The sequence below is a fragment of the Cavia porcellus genome, unplaced genomic scaffold (genome assembly GCF_034190915.1).
Source record: "Cavia porcellus strain 051 isolate PalLab524CR breed Dunkin Hartley unplaced genomic scaffold, mCavPor4.1 scaffold_9, whole genome shotgun sequence".
NCBI lineage: Eukaryota > Metazoa > Chordata > Mammalia > Rodentia > Caviidae > Cavia > Cavia porcellus.
This window is the reverse complement of record NW_026947492.1, coordinates 62,149,419-62,167,652: the sequence shown is the minus strand read 5'-3', so window position 1 is coordinate 62,167,652 and position 18,234 is coordinate 62,149,419. Positions and strand designations below refer to the sequence as shown.

The window sequence follows — 18,234 nt, the reverse complement described above, 5'->3', positions numbered from 1 at the left end:
TCTTTCCCCTTTAGGTGAAATTTGTAGATACGAGATAATCTCTATTTTTATTTTCTGTTCTACTTTTATATTCTAAATTGACATTATACCACTGTATTACTTATAGATATCGTGTCACCTTCCAAGTATAGTCTGCCACTGTGGGGAACTATTAGTTTTCTAGCAGCATTGTCAGAGTCTTAAATTCTCTGATGATGTCAGTTTTTTCTGATAATCTAGCAGCTTGATTTCATAGTCAGACTCCAAATGACAGACTTCAATATTGTGTTCTCAATTACCCTGCACTCTCCATTATTGTTTTATAGGTATTAGACTTAATTACAACTAGACTGCAAACTTCTGAGTCCCCTAATATGGAGGACAGCTTTCAGCACAAAAGATAATAAATACTTCCAAACCCCAAAAAAGACATTCAATTTTAAAAATTACAAATACTTTTAAGATATTAATAGGTTGCTCAGGATACAACATATTTTGCTGTCATCCACCTTCTTTAAAACTCGTATATGAGATACACAAGTAGTTAACTTCTGGACACCCTGTTAACATACATATACATGTTTCTAAAATAAGTATGCTACTATAAAGGAAGCTCTTTTCATTAAGATCTATTACTTAGAAACTTTTCCCCAGTCTCACAAACCTCATCTTTCCAAATTTAGAATTTATTTCAGAAGTAAAGAATCACTGATCATGACAGTGCACTATAATCTTGTTTCTCTCACGCCACTGTTGCAATAATGTATTTTATCACTGGTCACTGAAAAAAATGTTCCACTGACATCTACCATCTTTAAATTTTATATGTAAGTATTAACAAATGATATACAACCTTGGCTTAAGATATATGTTATGGAACAAAAAATTGTTCATAATTTTGGTATTTTTTTATGTAGAGAAAAAACAAAACAGAAAAAAGGGTAGAAATAATACAGAATTTCAAAAAAACAGTAAGAAATCACTAGTTGATAAATTACATATTGTTATCTTGGAAGTAGTTGCTCAAGTCACAAAATCAAAGCATAAAAAGTAGACAATCAAACAATGACAGTACAAACCATTCTGTTTGAAGAACTAGCAAAAACTTAGTATTATGGTTATCTATTATGTTTAAAAACACACAGCAGAGGAAAGAAATAATTCTTTTAAAAATTAGAGTGCTATATTCTCTCTGTGAGACAGCTCTTAATGGAGCCCTTTTAAAAGAAAATAGGCAAAATAACCACTTGGTAAGTTACCTGTAATCATTCCGATCATCAGCTTTTATTCCAGGCCAATCTCTCTTCAGGTATTGGCTAGCCAACTTCTGGATACCCTGTTAAAAAATATATTTTTTTTTCTAAAATAAGTATCATGCCACCAAGGAAGCTATTTCTCTTAAAATAAGTTACTTAGAAAATCCCAATTTTTCAACTGTAAATTTAACTCAGAAGTAAAGAACCAATGACAAATGGCAGAACGCTATTTCTCACAATTGTCCAGTTTTCTTTTAAACTTAGGTAATATGCACTTCACCTCACCAAACTGTGTGATTATCCAACAGAACATCCTTCTGGTATGCTACAGTGAACACAGCTGTCTGTGTCCACAGAACTCTGACTCCACAGCCTTACATGTCAGAGCCCCACTGCACCTCAGCTTAGCAACTAAACTCTGATATGACTAGGAGAGGAAAAGATACATTCCATTTGGAGCAAACACATACATGCTGGCTTATAAAATTAATGAATAAACTTTGGTGCTATTCTGTTACAGTAATCTTCAAAAGACAGATTTTAAGAGACTTTTAAAAAATATGTCACAGGTTACTTCAATTAGTGTTACCAACAAATACAGCCACCCATTTGCTATCATCCATACAATGTAAAACTGAGGGAAAAACCTGAGTATCTATGATATACAGAGAAACAATGATTTGAAGAACATTTCAACTATATACCATACTTCTTTTAGATATAGACAAACATGACACTCTAGCACTTATAATATGAAAGAGTTTTGGGGGCAATAAAAGAGAGACTATATAAAGTAAAAATAGCCCTTATTCCATTGACGTGGAGAGAACTCCATGACCGCCAGTCGCCTGGCTTTCTCTGCCAGAACGTGGGGTATGGGATATACATATAACCTCTGACTGGAGGATGGCGCTTAGGGTGGGCATTGATTGGGATTTTCTGTGCACGCAAACGGGAAGGGGAGCTGCAATTAAGGCTAAGGAAGAAGCAGGAAGTGGTAGGCATTCCTGCTTTGGCCTTCCGCCACGTTAGACCACCACAATTTCGAACCTTTCATTCCCGTCTTTTTATTGTTGGGAAAAGGGCAAAGTCTCTTTCTAACTATTTTCTGCTAAAAGAGGACACTGTATTGGGGTTTAGAAAGTTGATGGGATGATGGTTGATGCCCATGTAGAAGCTGGTACCAGGTGTTTCAGCCAGGACAACTTTATCACTGGTGAATGCCCACATCTTAGCTGGACAAAGAGACACGGTGCTATGAGGAGGCAGAACACTATCATATTTAAGGACCAAAGAGAGACAGAAGAAAAGGTATCTTTGATTTAAATATGTCGTTCCATCAGGACCACAGTGAGGTAGAATTCTGAAAAGTAAGTGTGGGGTTAGGAGGAGTGAAGTTATGAGAAGTGATTATTTTTTTATCTAAAAGGGTAACAGTTAAAAGTGTAGATAGGTAGGGCTTGTCTCTGGTCCAGGAGTTAAGCTGGAAAGAATAACAGGGGTGGGAGGGCCATAGCTGTGTCACTATAAGGAAGATAAGAGCCTAGGCCCAGAGAGATCTCACATTTGACTTAACAGATGAGGGTAGAGAGAATTAAGACAGTTGTCATGTAGAACAACATGAAGACAATTTTACACATGATGTGGAGTCTTTAGGAAAAACCATCAAGAGTCCTGCTGTAAAGAGTGTCTTGGGATCTGACCCAGTGGAAGGTATCTGTCTCCTCTACAGTCATAAGACATCTGGTTTTTATCTTGGGTAGGTATACAGCTTTAAGTCTAAAGGAGACAAAGGCAAAGAATCAACTAAGTATACAGGAGTCAAATCAACAGAGTATTTATAATTATAATGTTAGTAAGACCTTCCTGTAAGGAGGATAAGGATAATGTCCAGGGAATTTTAGAAACTGACATGTCATTTATTTGTCATACACACATTTAGGTTTTATAATTGTTTAAGTATCTCTTATGCTGTTAGAATGTCTAATGCCATCTGATTTTTGGAGGATGACCTGTTTTATTAATTTTATCTTTTTATTTAGGAGAGAGATCAGCTGCAGTGTCATTTAACGTCAGTTGAGTATAGTCAATTATGGCCCCAATATGCATCATATAACCTTTTTCTAGAAAAGATCTGATGGATCCCAGCAAAAGGAATCCAAAAGGAATTTATAATTATCTCTTAGTTTTAGTTGTTGAACATGTAGAAGATTGATAACAGTATAGTGCAGTAGAGGCAGTAAGCTTAACATAATAGAGTTCAATGTAAAAAATGCGGGAATAATTAACTTTGGGAAACTCGTTTCTACACATGAAGCTATAAAAATAATATCATGCGGAAATGAAAATCAATCACAATAATTAGTGGGCCCTATAAGCAAAGACCACCACAAAATCAGTGCTTCACTCTGTACATCTTCCTTTTTCCTCCTTGTTTTCCCCCTTTTTGAACATATTTATTTGTATTTGTGTGTGCCATTCTGGGGACTGAACTCAGGGCCTTTAGCACTGAGCTGTATCCTCAGACCTTTTTATTAAAATAATGATTATTATTTCATTTTGAGACAGAGTCTTGTAAGTTTTCCAGGCTGGGCTCAAACCTGCAATCCTCCTGGCTCAGACTCCCAGGATTACAGATGTTTACTACTCCATCTGGAAAACATGGCATCTTTCTAATGAGACGTGCTGCCAAATCAATTTGGCTTAATTAAAATCACTGTTGAAAGCCTCTGATGAAATGATATTATTTCAGTTCAAAGCACAGCAGGGACTGAAATGCTTTGAATGTCACATTCCTCCTAAACTTGGTAATGGTTTTGTTTCACTATTTCCAGGTATTATGTATTTTTCACATACATGTACTTTAGAGAACTCAATTACCAAGTCTTTTTTGAATATGGGCAGTATTCTGTCACTTCCGTACCATGTTGATACTGTTCCCATCTTAGGAAATACCTTCCTACCACTCCAATCTCTACTTGCTGAATGTGTTTGTTTGTTTTGAGACAGTCTCACTATGTAATTCAAATTGGCCTTGAATTTGTGGCAATCCTCCTCCTAAGGGTTAGGATTACAGGTATGCACCCATCATGCCTGGCTTTGTTGAATTTTTCTCTTCTCCCTTTAAAATGATTTTTGTATTTCTTGACAAAAATGTGAAAGTTTCATTACATAAGTATTTAATTTAATTTAATTTCCATAGAATAATTTATTCTTTTAACTATTGGTTTACCCAATGTACTGTTCTATAGGATTGTTCAGTTTTGGCCCACAAACAATGAATTTTTCGAGTAACATTGTAAACTCCTGTAAATAATAGATATATTCTAATTAATTGCAGACAACACTCTTGTGATGTTGGAATTGTCACACATGTGATTTGTAGTAGTCTCTCCCCTATCGTGAGCCAAACAGACTTTGATCACTTCTTTGTTTTCTTTTACAGTTTCTGACCCAGACCTGCAATAAAGCTACTTCTCTATCAATTCCTGATTCCTTTCAGATAGAAACCATATTCAGAGTACACAAATGTAGGCTTATCCTTATCCTTCTAGTTTTGTCTTTTTCTCTAAAAGGCCTTTTCTTTTCTTTTTTTCTTTTTGTTTTTTTGCGGTACCGGGTATTGAACTCTCAACCTCACGCTTGCCAGGCAGGCACTTATGCTGCAGAGCTAAATCCCCGGCTAAAAGGCCTTTTCTAATCACTTACCAGTGACTCTCACACAACCAATTCACAATCATAATATTGTTCTTGTCTGATTTAAATGTTTTGTCTGTTTATTAACTCTAAGCTCTTATCAAATAGAGATCCTGTCTCTCTCATATATTTATTTCTGTGTTTATTTCTAGCCCCAGAGAGTAAGCACAGGGTTTTTGCACTGAGCTATATTCCAGTCTTTTTTGAATTCCTTATTTTGAGATAGGGTCTTGCTAAATCACTAAGTTGCCAGAGTATTAGGATTACACACATGTATTACCATGGCTGGTTTATTTATTTTTAAATCACTACGTTCTATAGAAAAGGGGCCAGCATTTAGTTGTTGACGATAATATCCACTGACTGCATGAATAAATGCTACCTATATTACTCTGTTTCTAATGTATAATATTAATCTCCTTTTAAGTTTTTGCCAGTCTGAGTGAAAAATATTTGAATCAAAAATTTTCTGGTTCCTAATTTTTATATACTAAAAAACAAGGTAACTATATCAGATTTCTGAAATTATGACTAGAACCTCTAATATAATAAAGTAGTTCCTCAAAAAAATTACAGTTAAATTTGATCATCATCAATAATGAGCGAGGACTTCCGGGAGAACATGGCGGACAAATAACAGCAGCCACAGAGGCTCTCTGAGATTACCAGTTTAGAATCCAGGAATGGTGCTGTGTGAGGAGTCCTACACAAGGGGAGATATACCTTGCCGACCCAGGAACGAACTAAGCTGAGAGAAACTAACTGGAAATGCAGTCCTGATGCTATAACAGGAACAGATAAAATATCACTGTGGAAGCTGGATCCTGAGCCATTGGAAGTCGCAATTTGAATTTCCTGCTGCCGAAACTGCGTTCCAATCCGCGCAAAAGCTCTGAGAGCTGGAATCCGCAAACCAAACGGCGTTGAGAGGGGGACTGGCCTGTATCAACTTGTGGTGAGAGAAATGGGGACCCTTTCATAGACTAGGAGGCTCCAACAGAGGACATTCTGGGAACAAGCAGACTAGCCGGAAAAGGTCCCTGCAGTGACTTTAGTCGCATATTCCCCTCTCAAGCGGGAGTGGTGGGGGGCACTTGGCAGGGTGATGCTGCGGACTAAGATCCAGTAGGCTAGCCCAAATCAGGTCCCTGCGCCTGGCGGTACACCTAGCACTGAAGCATTCAGTAGGTTGACCTGGAGGGGCGGGCCCAGCAGAGGCTGCCCAGGTCTATGTCTCCCTAATACACTTCAGTGGGCAGGAACACCTAGCCAGCGGATTCAAACAAACTGTAACAGACAAAGAGAAAAAAAAAAAAAAACTGGGCCTCCTACATATGCTTGTATGGAAGAACAAAAAGTATGGGAAGAGGGAGCAACAAGAAAGAGCCCTCAGTCCCCAATCCTGAAAACACTGATCCAGGAAAGATAAATGCAAAAGAGAATGAAGATAGAAAACATGCAATATCAGACACGGCACCAATAGACATAAAGTGATATCTCCAGAGCCTCACAGACGAGTTCAAAAATGAAGTATTTAATGAAATAAAGCAAGAAATAAGTAGAATAGTTAGAGAAATGCTAAGCACTGTCAAAGCAAAAACAGATGGTGGAATGGAAGAACAGAAAAAAAGGGGAGAATTGTTTGATGGAGAAAATAGAGAAAACATAGAATACGTGAAGCAGGTTCAAAGAGATTACCAGGAAACTAAAAACTCTATTGAAAGCTGGCATAACAGCTTGAAAGAAACTAAGGATAGATTATCAGAACTGGAGGACAGATTTGTAAAGTGGGAGCATGAAATAAAAAACTTCTTTAAAATAACAAGAAAACAAACAGCAATAATACAAAGACTAGAAGATGATAAGAGGATATATAACTTAAGAATTAAGAACATAAGAGAAGAAGTAGGGACTCAAACAAATGAACTACAAAAGCTATTCACAGAAATAATCCAGGAGAATTTCCCTAATTTAGCAAAAGGTAAAGATACTCAGATGTATGAGGCATACAGGACTCCAGCCACCTACAACCCAAACAGAGCTACACCCAGGCATATAATAATCAAAATTCCAGAAATCCAATGTAAGAACAGAATATTAAAAGCCATCAGAGACAAGAAACAGATCACTTACAAGGGAACATCCATCAGAATTACAGCAGATTTCTCGGCACAAACCATCAAATCACGAAAAGCGTGGAAGGAAATAATTCAAGCTTTGAAAGATAATAACCTCCAGCCAAGATTGATATATCCTGCACAACTGTCCCTAGAAATTGATGGAAAAACAAGGTGCTTCCAGGATGAAGAGGAACTAGGGGAATTTGCAACCACCAATTCAACTCTACAGAGATTACTGCAGGATATTCTAAAAATGAAAAATACCAAGATTCCAGAAACAGTGGCAGAGCGGCCACAATGAATGGAGCAGAAAGCGAAATGAAGAGGACAAACTGACAACTAATGACAGAAAAAGAGCTCAACAGAAATGAGGCAGAGAAGGTTGGATGGTACGAACAGCCATTTTGGAGAAAATAAGACATCATAGTAGGTAGTGCTGATTTAATATCCTCTTGTTTTGAAGTCCCATCAAGCTTTTGTTCCATCAGTTTTAATGTGTTGTATCTTATTGGATTTTTTATATGTAACAATATAAACAAAAACTTTTATAGACAAGGAGATTATACAGAAACCATTGTTCATTTTCTGTTAGTTGATTCTAAATACCCTGTAATACTGTCATTCTCTTGAATGTTTTTTTTTTTTTTGTCTTTTTCCTTTTTTATCGGTACCAGGGATTGAACTCACGACCGCCTGCTTGCAAGGCAGGTGCTTATGCAGCTGAGCTAAATCCCCAGCCCCCATCTCTTGAACAGTTTTACATTGTCTTGGTATGTTTGATGCTACAGTATATGAAGCTATACCCAAAGATTTTAAGGGAAGAGACACTATGGTAACTACTATTATGTCAGGATTATCTTGTGGTGAAACACTATTTTGCTTAAATGACTATGTTTTGACCTGCGCTGTTTTGTTGTTATGCCCTCTTTTTTATCTCAATCTCCTTTTTATAATCTACTTTTTCATTTTTATCCTTTTAATTAAGGGAAAAATAAATAAGAAATAGCAGGATATATTACAGTAACGCACTTTGATTTCCTGTTAACTTGATTTGAAACTCTGTATTGCTCTCACCATCTTGTTTTGACTGATTTTCCTCTATTCTGTTATGTTTGATAGTACCAAGTTTGAAAGTACAGGCAACAACTATGAAGACAATAAGATTCATTGTGATGCCCATTCTGGTTGATTACTATCTTCTTTTGAAGTCCTCTAATGTCTCCAATGTTTTGGTTTTATTGGTCTTATTCTTTACTGTTTTGTTCAATTTTATTATAACTGATGATATAGGCAATTCTTTTTAAGATAACAAGAGGCATTACGGTAACCATTGTTGATCACCTTGTATTTTGTTTTTACATTATGTCCATCCTTTTACATTATGTCCATCCTTTTGATTTGACTGACTCTGTCCTGGTATGTCACATTTGGTTTTACTTTCTTAAAAAAAAAAAGTAATAAGAACTGTGGGAGTAATAAAACCCAAAATGTGTAATTGTCATTGTACAAAAGAAAGGAAAAGAAAGTTCTCTAAAAGATATAACTGCATATATATTGAAGTGTATACGATAGATAACCATATTATTGAGTTTTGTTGGATCATTGAACAAAACTGTTTGCAGTCTCACTGTTTGAAAGTCCCCTCTATATGCTTTAATTTTGTAACTTCAACAACTATTCCTAAGATGACAATATGTAATTAACTAGTGATTTTCTACTGTTTTTTTCTGAAATTCTCTATAACTTTTACCCTTTTTCTGTTTTTTTTCTATTTTCTCCTTAAATAAAATTAAAAAAAAAATACTGAGCAAGAATGCATGTGGCCATTCCAAAGCAATAAAAAAAATTCAAAGTTTATTCCATATCTAGGTGGTACTACATTGTAATTATTGTGAAAAGTTGAAATATGCCACAATTCCAAAACTCAAACAGCTCATATCTAAAGAAAAGAGTGAAAATTATGCAACATAAATTGCCAAGCAATACATAGGACACTACCAAACAATTGGTAGATAATGTGGTATTTTCTTAACAAATCACATCTAAATGATATGTGACTTTTTCAATTTAATCACTGCTAACGTGTTTGCAGAATACTTAGCACTGAACACAGCATATGACACGAGCCTCTTAAGAGTAGACTAGGACAGGGCAGAATGACTCTAAATTTATACAGAACGAATGAACTAATTAACAGGCACTTGCACATATTAGTTTCTCTTAATTCTGTTAGGCCTTGTTACCAAAGAAGTATGTCACTTCAGACACAAAGTTTACTTAAGGTTATATAGTTCTTAAATTTAGTTAAGTAAGAGGTGGACTACCAAATTATCAAGTCTTTGCAAAAGGACATTACTTCAGAGTATATTTTATCAAATTCTCAAAAAAAAATCCCATGAAATTACTTTAACTTGTTAACTTTTTTGTGCATTATGCATTACAACAGCAATTTCTAGAGCCCTAAACCACAAAGCTGAACTGTATTAAACTGAATGAGCCCCTTCAGAGATGAGATGAGGATTCATGAAATAGACAAACAGTGAGATTTCTAGATGAAAGACTTAATTCAAGTTAGTTCACAGAGCAGGAATCATGACTTCTGTGTGCTCTCTGCAGCTGCCCAAGACCTCATCTGCATGCATGCTCAGAAATACTCTATAGCCATTATAGGAAAGATTCTGAATAACATTTCATGCCTCTGAAAGGAATTCTATACTTAAAGTGGTTTTTCTTTTACCTTATGCTCAAAGTTGCATCTGATGAAGGTTTTACTTATCAAAGAGTATCCACACTAATTTGATAAAGAAATTAAATATGGTTTGTAATTTTTTAAAGTATTTTCCTTTTTTTTGCAAATCACTCTAAAACTGATTCCCTAGACATACCATTTACTTATACCGACTTGAGCATCATTGATGCATAATGTTGATTTGATTTGCAGTCTAGTCTGGAGCAAGGACTTCCATAAAAATGTAGTGCTATCAATATACCCTTTGGAATATCCAGTGACATCCCACTGCAACCTTTTAAAAAGCCATCAGTGTCTGATATAAGACTTGCTTTGTTTTACTTCTCAATAATACTTGCTGTATTGCTCTAACAGGTGAAGAAACACAAATAAAGCTACTGTCAAGTAGACATTAGGAAATGGACTGGTAGTTTAACCTTTAAGCTATTCACCATAGAGAGTTGAGCAAGAGTATGTTCTCTGGCTTTGGCACAGGTTATTCCGCATTCATTCTTCTCCCGGTATACAGTGAAACCATTATTTAAATTTTACTAAGCACTTGCCATCAAATGGCTTTACATTTTGTCACAAAATTCCCAATGTTATGGAAATAATCTTTTAAAAATTAACAAGTCCACTAGTCAGCTAGATACTTCTCAAACTGTTGAAATGATACAATGATTATCTTTACTGAATTCTTAAATCATTAATTTTCATTAATAATTAATGAATCTGGGCGTGGTGATGCACACCTGTAATCCCAGCTCTTGGGAGGCTGACAGAGAAGGATCACAGACAGTGTAAGGCCAGGCTGGGCCTTGTAGTAAGGTCAAGGTCAGTCTGAGCTATATACTGAGCTATATAGTTTTTGTCTCAAAAAACAAAAACCAAAACAATGGAGACCTTTCTTTTCCTTAGAAGAGTTTTGAAATATTTGTCTAATATAAAATTGTATTTGGAAGAAAGTATATAAAGTATATTATTTTAAGTAACACAATAAATTGCCTTTACTTGCTGGTCTATTAATTCAAGATGAAATAAAAGATCAAGCTGATATTTTATATACATATTAAACAATAAAATTTTTAAATCTTTTTCTTTTATAAGAAACAAAAATGAATCATTTAAATTAAAAGGCCACCCATCAGTGTCTGACTCAATAGACATACCAAAAAAAGTCCACTGACATTTAAAATGGCTTACTTTAGAGCCAGATGTGTGGCTACATTCCTGTAGGATCACTTCAAGTTTAAGTCCACTTTGGACTTTTTAAAGTCCACAAGTGAGTTCAAGGCCAGCCTAAACTGCATATGCATAGTTATACCCTATCTCAAAAACACAAAATAAATAACGACCTTTCTTATTTGATGTAAAAACCAAATATAGACTTCTGGGGAGATGGCAAAAGGGTAAGCAGCAACAAATCAATCTCTCCAAGATTCTGAATCTAGAACCTTTGGGGCCCAGGAAGGATCTAATGGGAAAACTAGAACCCACAGAGAAAGTGAAGAGACACACCTTAATGTAGAAAAAAGTAAGGGGTAATCTTCATTTTCACCCTGGCTCCTGGCTTGTGGTATGAGCAAGGAAGATCAAATCTATAGAGATACAGTGAAAGTGGGTGATTCCAAAGGCCTTCAGGGAGGGACTCACCAGTGGAACACAGCAGTGCATGCTAGAGACTCCAGTCTAGCAACTGCAGTGCCCCCTGGACATAGTGCTTGGTCTGGTACCAAATTAGGGAGGAACCAAGGGAATCCAGGACTCAAGTCTAGCTATGGGTTGGCTTTATCACAAGACTCCCAGTGCTAAAAATCCAGAGTGGCTGGGTGAGGGACAACTATGGGACCCAGTAAGGGTTAGGGAGCCGTGGTCAGGCCAATAAAAGACAAGCTGAGTGTTAAGAACTCAAGTATTCAGGCCCCAATCCTACAATCAGAGGCCAGGATCAGAGTGAACTTCTGTGGATCTGAAAGTAAAAGAACAGCACTTCTCTGTTAATCCTACTGGGATTATCAGGCATGGATGTGGACTCTGCCTCATTAGTCTGCCAGTAAGAGGAGAGCAGAGTCACTAGCACAAAACTGTAGACCTCAGAAGATAACTACAAGCTTTAAGTCATAGAGAACTAACTTCCTTTTTTTCTTCATCACTTAACAGGCTTTTTTTTTTTTGCCCATGTATTTAAAATTGTTTTTGTGTTCTCATAAATGTGAATATTGTTTAGTTGTTTTGTTCTTATTTTTATTTTTTTTTCTTCTATTTTTTTCCTCCTGTTTGGTTTACCAGTTTTCCTAGGATTAGGTAATTCTCCTTTGTCCTTTACCTGTGGTTTGAATCTCTTATTTCTGTTTTTTCCTCTTATTCCTTACAAATTTTCTCCCTGTCTGGGTAAAATCACTCTATTGAATGGATATTTACTGTGTATTTCCTGATTTATTTTAGGCTTTGTTATATAATTTCCTGATTTGTTTTAGAGTTTGTTATATAAAATCTTATATATATGATTAAAGGTGACAAATTATCAGTTATCATAGTTTGTCATTTCCAGTCTGTGCTTAATGCTATTGTCATTACTGATTGCACTACTTCAAAGGTGACACAGTTGTTATGATTAATTGATCTTCCTTGTATGTCAACACCTAGATAGTCTGGGGGTTAAAAATATAGTAGAGTCCAGTACCAAATAATTGAGTGCTAGGCCAAACAGGCAGCAACCCTTCATCCTTTATACACTGAAGGGGCAGGATCCAGAGATAGACTCAAAAGCCAAAAGGCAGCCATACCTAAAAGACATCTCTGAAAAATAGTCATTTCCTGAAGGGGCCTCGATACTAGTAATAAAGCTACCTATCACAAGCAATTTATAAGTTCAATGAAGTAAAAAAAATGAGAGAGCGGTGAGGAACGGGGAGAGAAGGGAGGAAACAAAATGAGAAAACACAGAAGCAAGATGCAACCTATAACCCCCAACTCACCCAAAGAAAAACAAAAGTACACTGAGGTGAAAGAAATCAAAAACCACTCAGATGAATTTAATGAAATAGTAGCAGCAGAAGTAACAGATCAGAAAGTCTTTTGACAAAAACAAACAAGATAATTAAAACAATGATGACCATAATGAATGAAATTATTAGTAAATCTAGAGTAGACACAGATTTTAAAAAATAGAGGAGCTTAGGAAAGACATGGAAACCATGAATGCCCAATATAGAAAAGAACTGGATTTCATAAAACAGACTCAAATAGGAACCCAAGAAATTAAAAAATCAACTGAAAGTATATGTAGCAGAGTCAACCAATGTGAAGACAGACATATCAGATCTAGAAGACAGGGTTGTAGGTGGAGATCAAATCAAAGATTTCTTTAAAACAAGAAACAAAAAAAAATCAATTCAACAGCTGCCAGATGCTGCAAAGAAAACTAATATAAAATCAGTTGGAATCAACAAAGAACCAAAGGATATTACAAAGGGCATTTTTAAAAAACCTGGTCACAGAAGTAATAGCAGGAAACTTCTCAAGCACAGAAAAAGAATCTGAATACAGATAAGTTAGGCATACAGAACTGCAAATAGTTCACAAACTTAATTCTTTCCATGATGCTGGTCACAAACTGAATTGAATGAGAACTGAATCAAATTTATTGCTTAGGTTCAATGTTGACTCTACAAAGAAATTTGATTCAGTTCTCATCCAATTTGGTTTGAGACTAGGATCATGGAAAGAATAAAGTTCATGAGCTAAGGTACCATTGTAGTCATGAAAAGAAAAAAACTACACCAAAGCATATTATCAAGATTACAGAAATTCAGCACAAGAACAGAACACCAAAAGCTGTTAGAGAAAAAAGAATCATCTATAAAGAAAAACTCATTAGTATCACAGCAGACTTCTCAACTCAAACCCTTAACTCAAAGAGAGCTTATAGTGAAGTACTTTAAGCCCTAAAAAAGTAATCTCCAATCCACATTGACATACCCACAAAATTATCTTTCAAAATTGATGGATAAATAAGATATTCTAATGATAAAGAACACCTATGGAATACTACTCAGCTATCAAGAATGATAACATTGAGATATATTGTAAATGGACACAACTTGAGACCATATTTTAAGTGGTAACATTGTAAATGAAAACTTGTAAATGATAACACTGAGATGTGTTGTAAATGGATGCAACTTGAGACCATACTTGTAAGTGAAATAAATCAAACTCACATGTGTAAACACCACATTGTGTAAGAAATGGTAAGAGTACATAAGATAAAAAATCCTTAATAAGGGGCTGGGGATTTAGCTCAGCGGCATAAGCACCTGCCTTGCAAGCAGGCGGTCGTGAGTTCGATCCTTGGTACCAATAAAAATGAAAAAGACAAAAAAAAAGTGTTATAAAAAAATCCTTAATAAATACAATGAAAAGGTAAGAATCTTCTCAAAGGGGAAAAATATCTCAGGGATAAGGAGGAAAAAGAAAAAGGGAAAAGAAAAAATACCTAAATTTGTATAAACATACTTAGGATAGCTAAGATGATTGTGCTATAAATTCTTTAAGTTCTTAAAACAAAACAGTTAACATTCATAGGATTGGAACAATTTTGCATGTTTGTGTCTGGTAATCTGAGGAACTCTTTTGAAGATCACTATGTAAAGTAACAACGTTACGTTATGCTCCTACCACCTTGTTTTGAAGGCCTATATCATCGTTTTGGGGTCTTTGCTATTATTATTTGTCTTTTTTTGTTTCTTGTTTTTCTAGTAATCTGTTTTGTTCTGTTTTTCCCTTTAATATGGAAAGGATAGATACACCTGTAGAGGCTTATACATGCTTAGAGCTTCTCCTAAACAGTTTGCAAGAATCAATTATATTATGCGTGATGAAATGAACAGCTACTCTGAAGAAAAAGAGACATTATGGTATCCATTGCTGATTCCATATCGTCATGCTGGGAAGTCCAGTAATGCTTTTATTTTTTTGTTTAGAGTGGTTTTAGTCTGTTTTGTATTATTTGATTTCAACATACATGAAAGTACGGACAACTATTTTGAAGAGAACAAGAGACACTACGGTACCCATTGTTAATTTTCCTATTGTCTGGTTTTGAAGGCCTGCAATGCTTTTATTACTTGTTTTGACTAGTTTTATAGTATTTTATTTTGTATGAATTCATTGTGTGTGAAGATATAGACAAGAGACATTATGGTATCCACTGTTGATCTCCTCTTGTCTTGCTTTGAAATCTGTGTCACTGACATTGTTTTCTTCTGATCTGCTTTGTTCTGTTTTGTTTTACCCTCTTTAAAATTAAAAAAAAAGAAATTCCTGACCACCAAACTAGCACTCCAAAAAAAGTTCTGAAGGACAGTGTAGAAAAAGAAAATGAAACAAAGTTCCAAGAATCCAAATAGAATTAATCCACCAAGTAAGGTGAGCAATTAAACAGAAGGAAAACAAAAGGAACCAACAAGAAGAAAATAATATGACAAAGATATATCAATATATATCAGCTATAACCATCAATGTGAATGGTCTCAATTCACCAATCAAAAGAAACATTGGCAAAATGGATCAAGACACAAGATCCAATGATATGCTATATACAAGAAACACATTTAACTCAAAAAATTCATACAATGAAAGTTAAAGGATAAAAAACAATACTACATGCAACAAGAACCCAGAAAAAGCCAGGATAGCTGTTCTATTGGCAGACAAAATGGATTTTCAAGACTTATCAAAAGAGAGAAACAAGGTCACCTATATATTGAATCCAAGAGGTAGAGAGAACAATCATAAATATATATATGCACCAAATACTAGCATAACAAACTATATCAAACAAGCACTAATACATATGAAAAATATATATGCACTAACACAATGGTAATAGAAGAACCCCATACCCACCAGCTCAAATAGCCACACCCACACCCACACAAATCACAAAAAATCAGACCTAAACCAAACTTTTCAACAAATAGATTTAGTCAACAGATGTCTTAGTAGGTGGATGTCTACTTAGTAGATAAGAGTGTTCCACCCAGAGAATACATACTCTTCTGAGAAGCACATAGGACTTTTTATAAAATAAGTCATTCTTAGCTCATAGAACATGCTTAAATAAATGTAAAGAAACTGAAATTATTCCGAGCACATTAACAGATCATAGAGCAATGAAACTGGAAACCAATAGCAAAAGAAACCACAAAAACTACATAAAAACATGGAAATTAAATAACACTCTCCAGAATAATCAATGGGTCACAGATGAAATTAAATAAGAAATTATACAGTTTCTACGATTAAATGATAATTCCAATATCACACACTGGAACTTACAGGGTACAATGAAAGCAGTTCTACAAGGGAAATTTATAGAGGTGACTTCCCAGATCAGATTAGAATGAGCTGAAGTAAATAACCTAATGTTGAATCTCAAAGCTTCTAGAAAAAGAACAAGAAGTTACTGCAAAGCATGTATGAGAGAGATTATAAAGATCAGAGAAAAAATTAATGCAACTGAGTCTAAGAAAACAATACAAAGAATAAATGAATTGAAGTTAGTTCTTTGAAAAATAAAATAGACAAACCCTTAGCCAACTTTTTAAAAAAAAGGATTAAATAACATAGACAAACCCTTAGTCAACTTTACCAAAAAAAGGAAGACTGAAATCTATACGATTAGGAACGATAAGGACTGAATCAATATGGATCCTGCAAAACTCCGTCAGATTTCAATACCTTAGACTCTGTACTCAAAAAACTCAGAAGAAATGAACAGAATCTGAGATACACATGAATTTCCAAAGCTGAATCAATATATAAAAACTCAAAATAGCACAATACCACTCAATGAAATTGAAGAATTAAAAAAAAAGAAAAGCTCACATTCTGGCATACAGACAGGTGAATTCTACAGAATTTTAAAAGATCTAATGCCATCACTACTCAAACTTTTTAACAAAATTGAAAGAGAAGCAATACTCCCAAAGTCATTCCCAGAAGCGAGTATTACCCTGATTTGAAAATCAGAGAAGGATCCAAGCAAAAAAGAGAACTGGAGGTCAACCTGCCTCATGAACATAATTACTAAGTGGAAGAGAATAGATACAGGAAAAACTCCAAGGACACTCAGCCACCTTATCTTTGACAGAGGGAGTCAAACAACTTCACTGCAAAAGACAGTCTCTTTAATAGATGATACTGGCTTTCCACATACTGAAAATTGAACCTCAAACCATTATCTGTCACTATACCCTAAACTAAAATTGACATGGATCAAAGATCTAAATATAAAGACAGAAACACTAAATCTGGGGGAAACAATAAATAAAACTCTGGGAGGCTTTGGTCTAGGCAAAGACTTTATGAACAAAACCCGAATCACACTGGAAATAGTACAAAGAATCAACAACTGGGATCACAAAAATTAAAAAGTTTTTGCACAGTGAAAGAAACCACCAACACAGTGAAGAGAAAACCCACAGAATGAAAAAAAAATTTTTTACCATCTATTCCTGACAGTTAAAATGTATGAAAAATTCAAAAACATAAGACCCCTAAATATAAAGACCCAATCAAAAACTGAGCATCTAAAAATGAACAGACATTTTTCAGACGTACAAACATCTAATCAGTGAATGAAAAAATGCTCAACATCACTGATAATTCAAGAAATTCAAATTAAGATGACAATGAGATGGTCTGTGGCTCTGTAGTGTTGCACCACAAGACCCAGAAGTCTTATCCAATCATGAGAAAAATATATGACAAATTCAAGTTGAGAAACAATGTATTAAATCATTAATACTTTTTAAAACTATGAAGATCATCAAAAACATGGAAAATACAGTACATTGTCACAGAGTATGGAAAGTAAGGAGATCAAGAATTAACTATAATGTAGTATAGGATGGGAAAGAAAAAATAGGGAAGAATGTAATGCCCAATGTTCATTCTATAGTTGTCTCTCAGAGTAGAACTTCAGATTCTCCTACCAGACTCCCGGAGCACAGGTGTCCACCACCATACTTGGTTTTAAGGTGTTTTTTTAAGTAATGTAGACACTCTAATAAGCTAAAAAAAAAAAAGACTTTTGTCTCACTCTTTTCTAATAAGAAATTTTAAATATGGATAATATTTACAAGAAAAAAATACTCATACAGTTATTGCCCAGAAGCAATGGTTAATAAGGAGACATGTTTTTAGTTTAGATAGGAATTTGAATGGATAAATGATACTTAAAGATCAGATACAGATCATCTTGAATTAATTTACAGAATTACAATTTTATGCTTGTGACTAATCACATCTCTGTATCATTATGTCCTTAAGACTAAGGACCCTTTTATCAACCTATGGAGTTTAACAGTCAAAAAACACATCTAAATGTATGCTGCTAAATAAAATCAATTAGCTAGACATAGTGGTGCACACCTGTAATCCCAGCACT

The 18,234-nt window shown here is 34.9% G+C and overlaps 1 protein-coding gene across 3 annotated transcripts in view; it reads right to left on the bottom strand.

Annotated features, from left to right (window-relative positions):
• Positions 1-18,234, bottom strand: part of Fchsd2 (FCH and double SH3 domains 2) — a 268,069-nt gene that overhangs the window by 142,895 nt on the left and 106,940 nt on the right. For 2 of the 3 annotated variants that reach the window (XM_003463457.5, XM_003463456.5), the window contains exon 4: positions 1,239-1,315. The exons of the other annotated variant lie outside the window; for it this stretch is intronic. In XM_003463457.5, the coding sequence (XP_003463505.2) occupies positions 1,239-1,315 (77 nt within the window). The remainder of the gene's footprint in view (positions 1-1,238; positions 1,316-18,234) is intronic. 3 annotated transcript variants of the gene reach the window in all.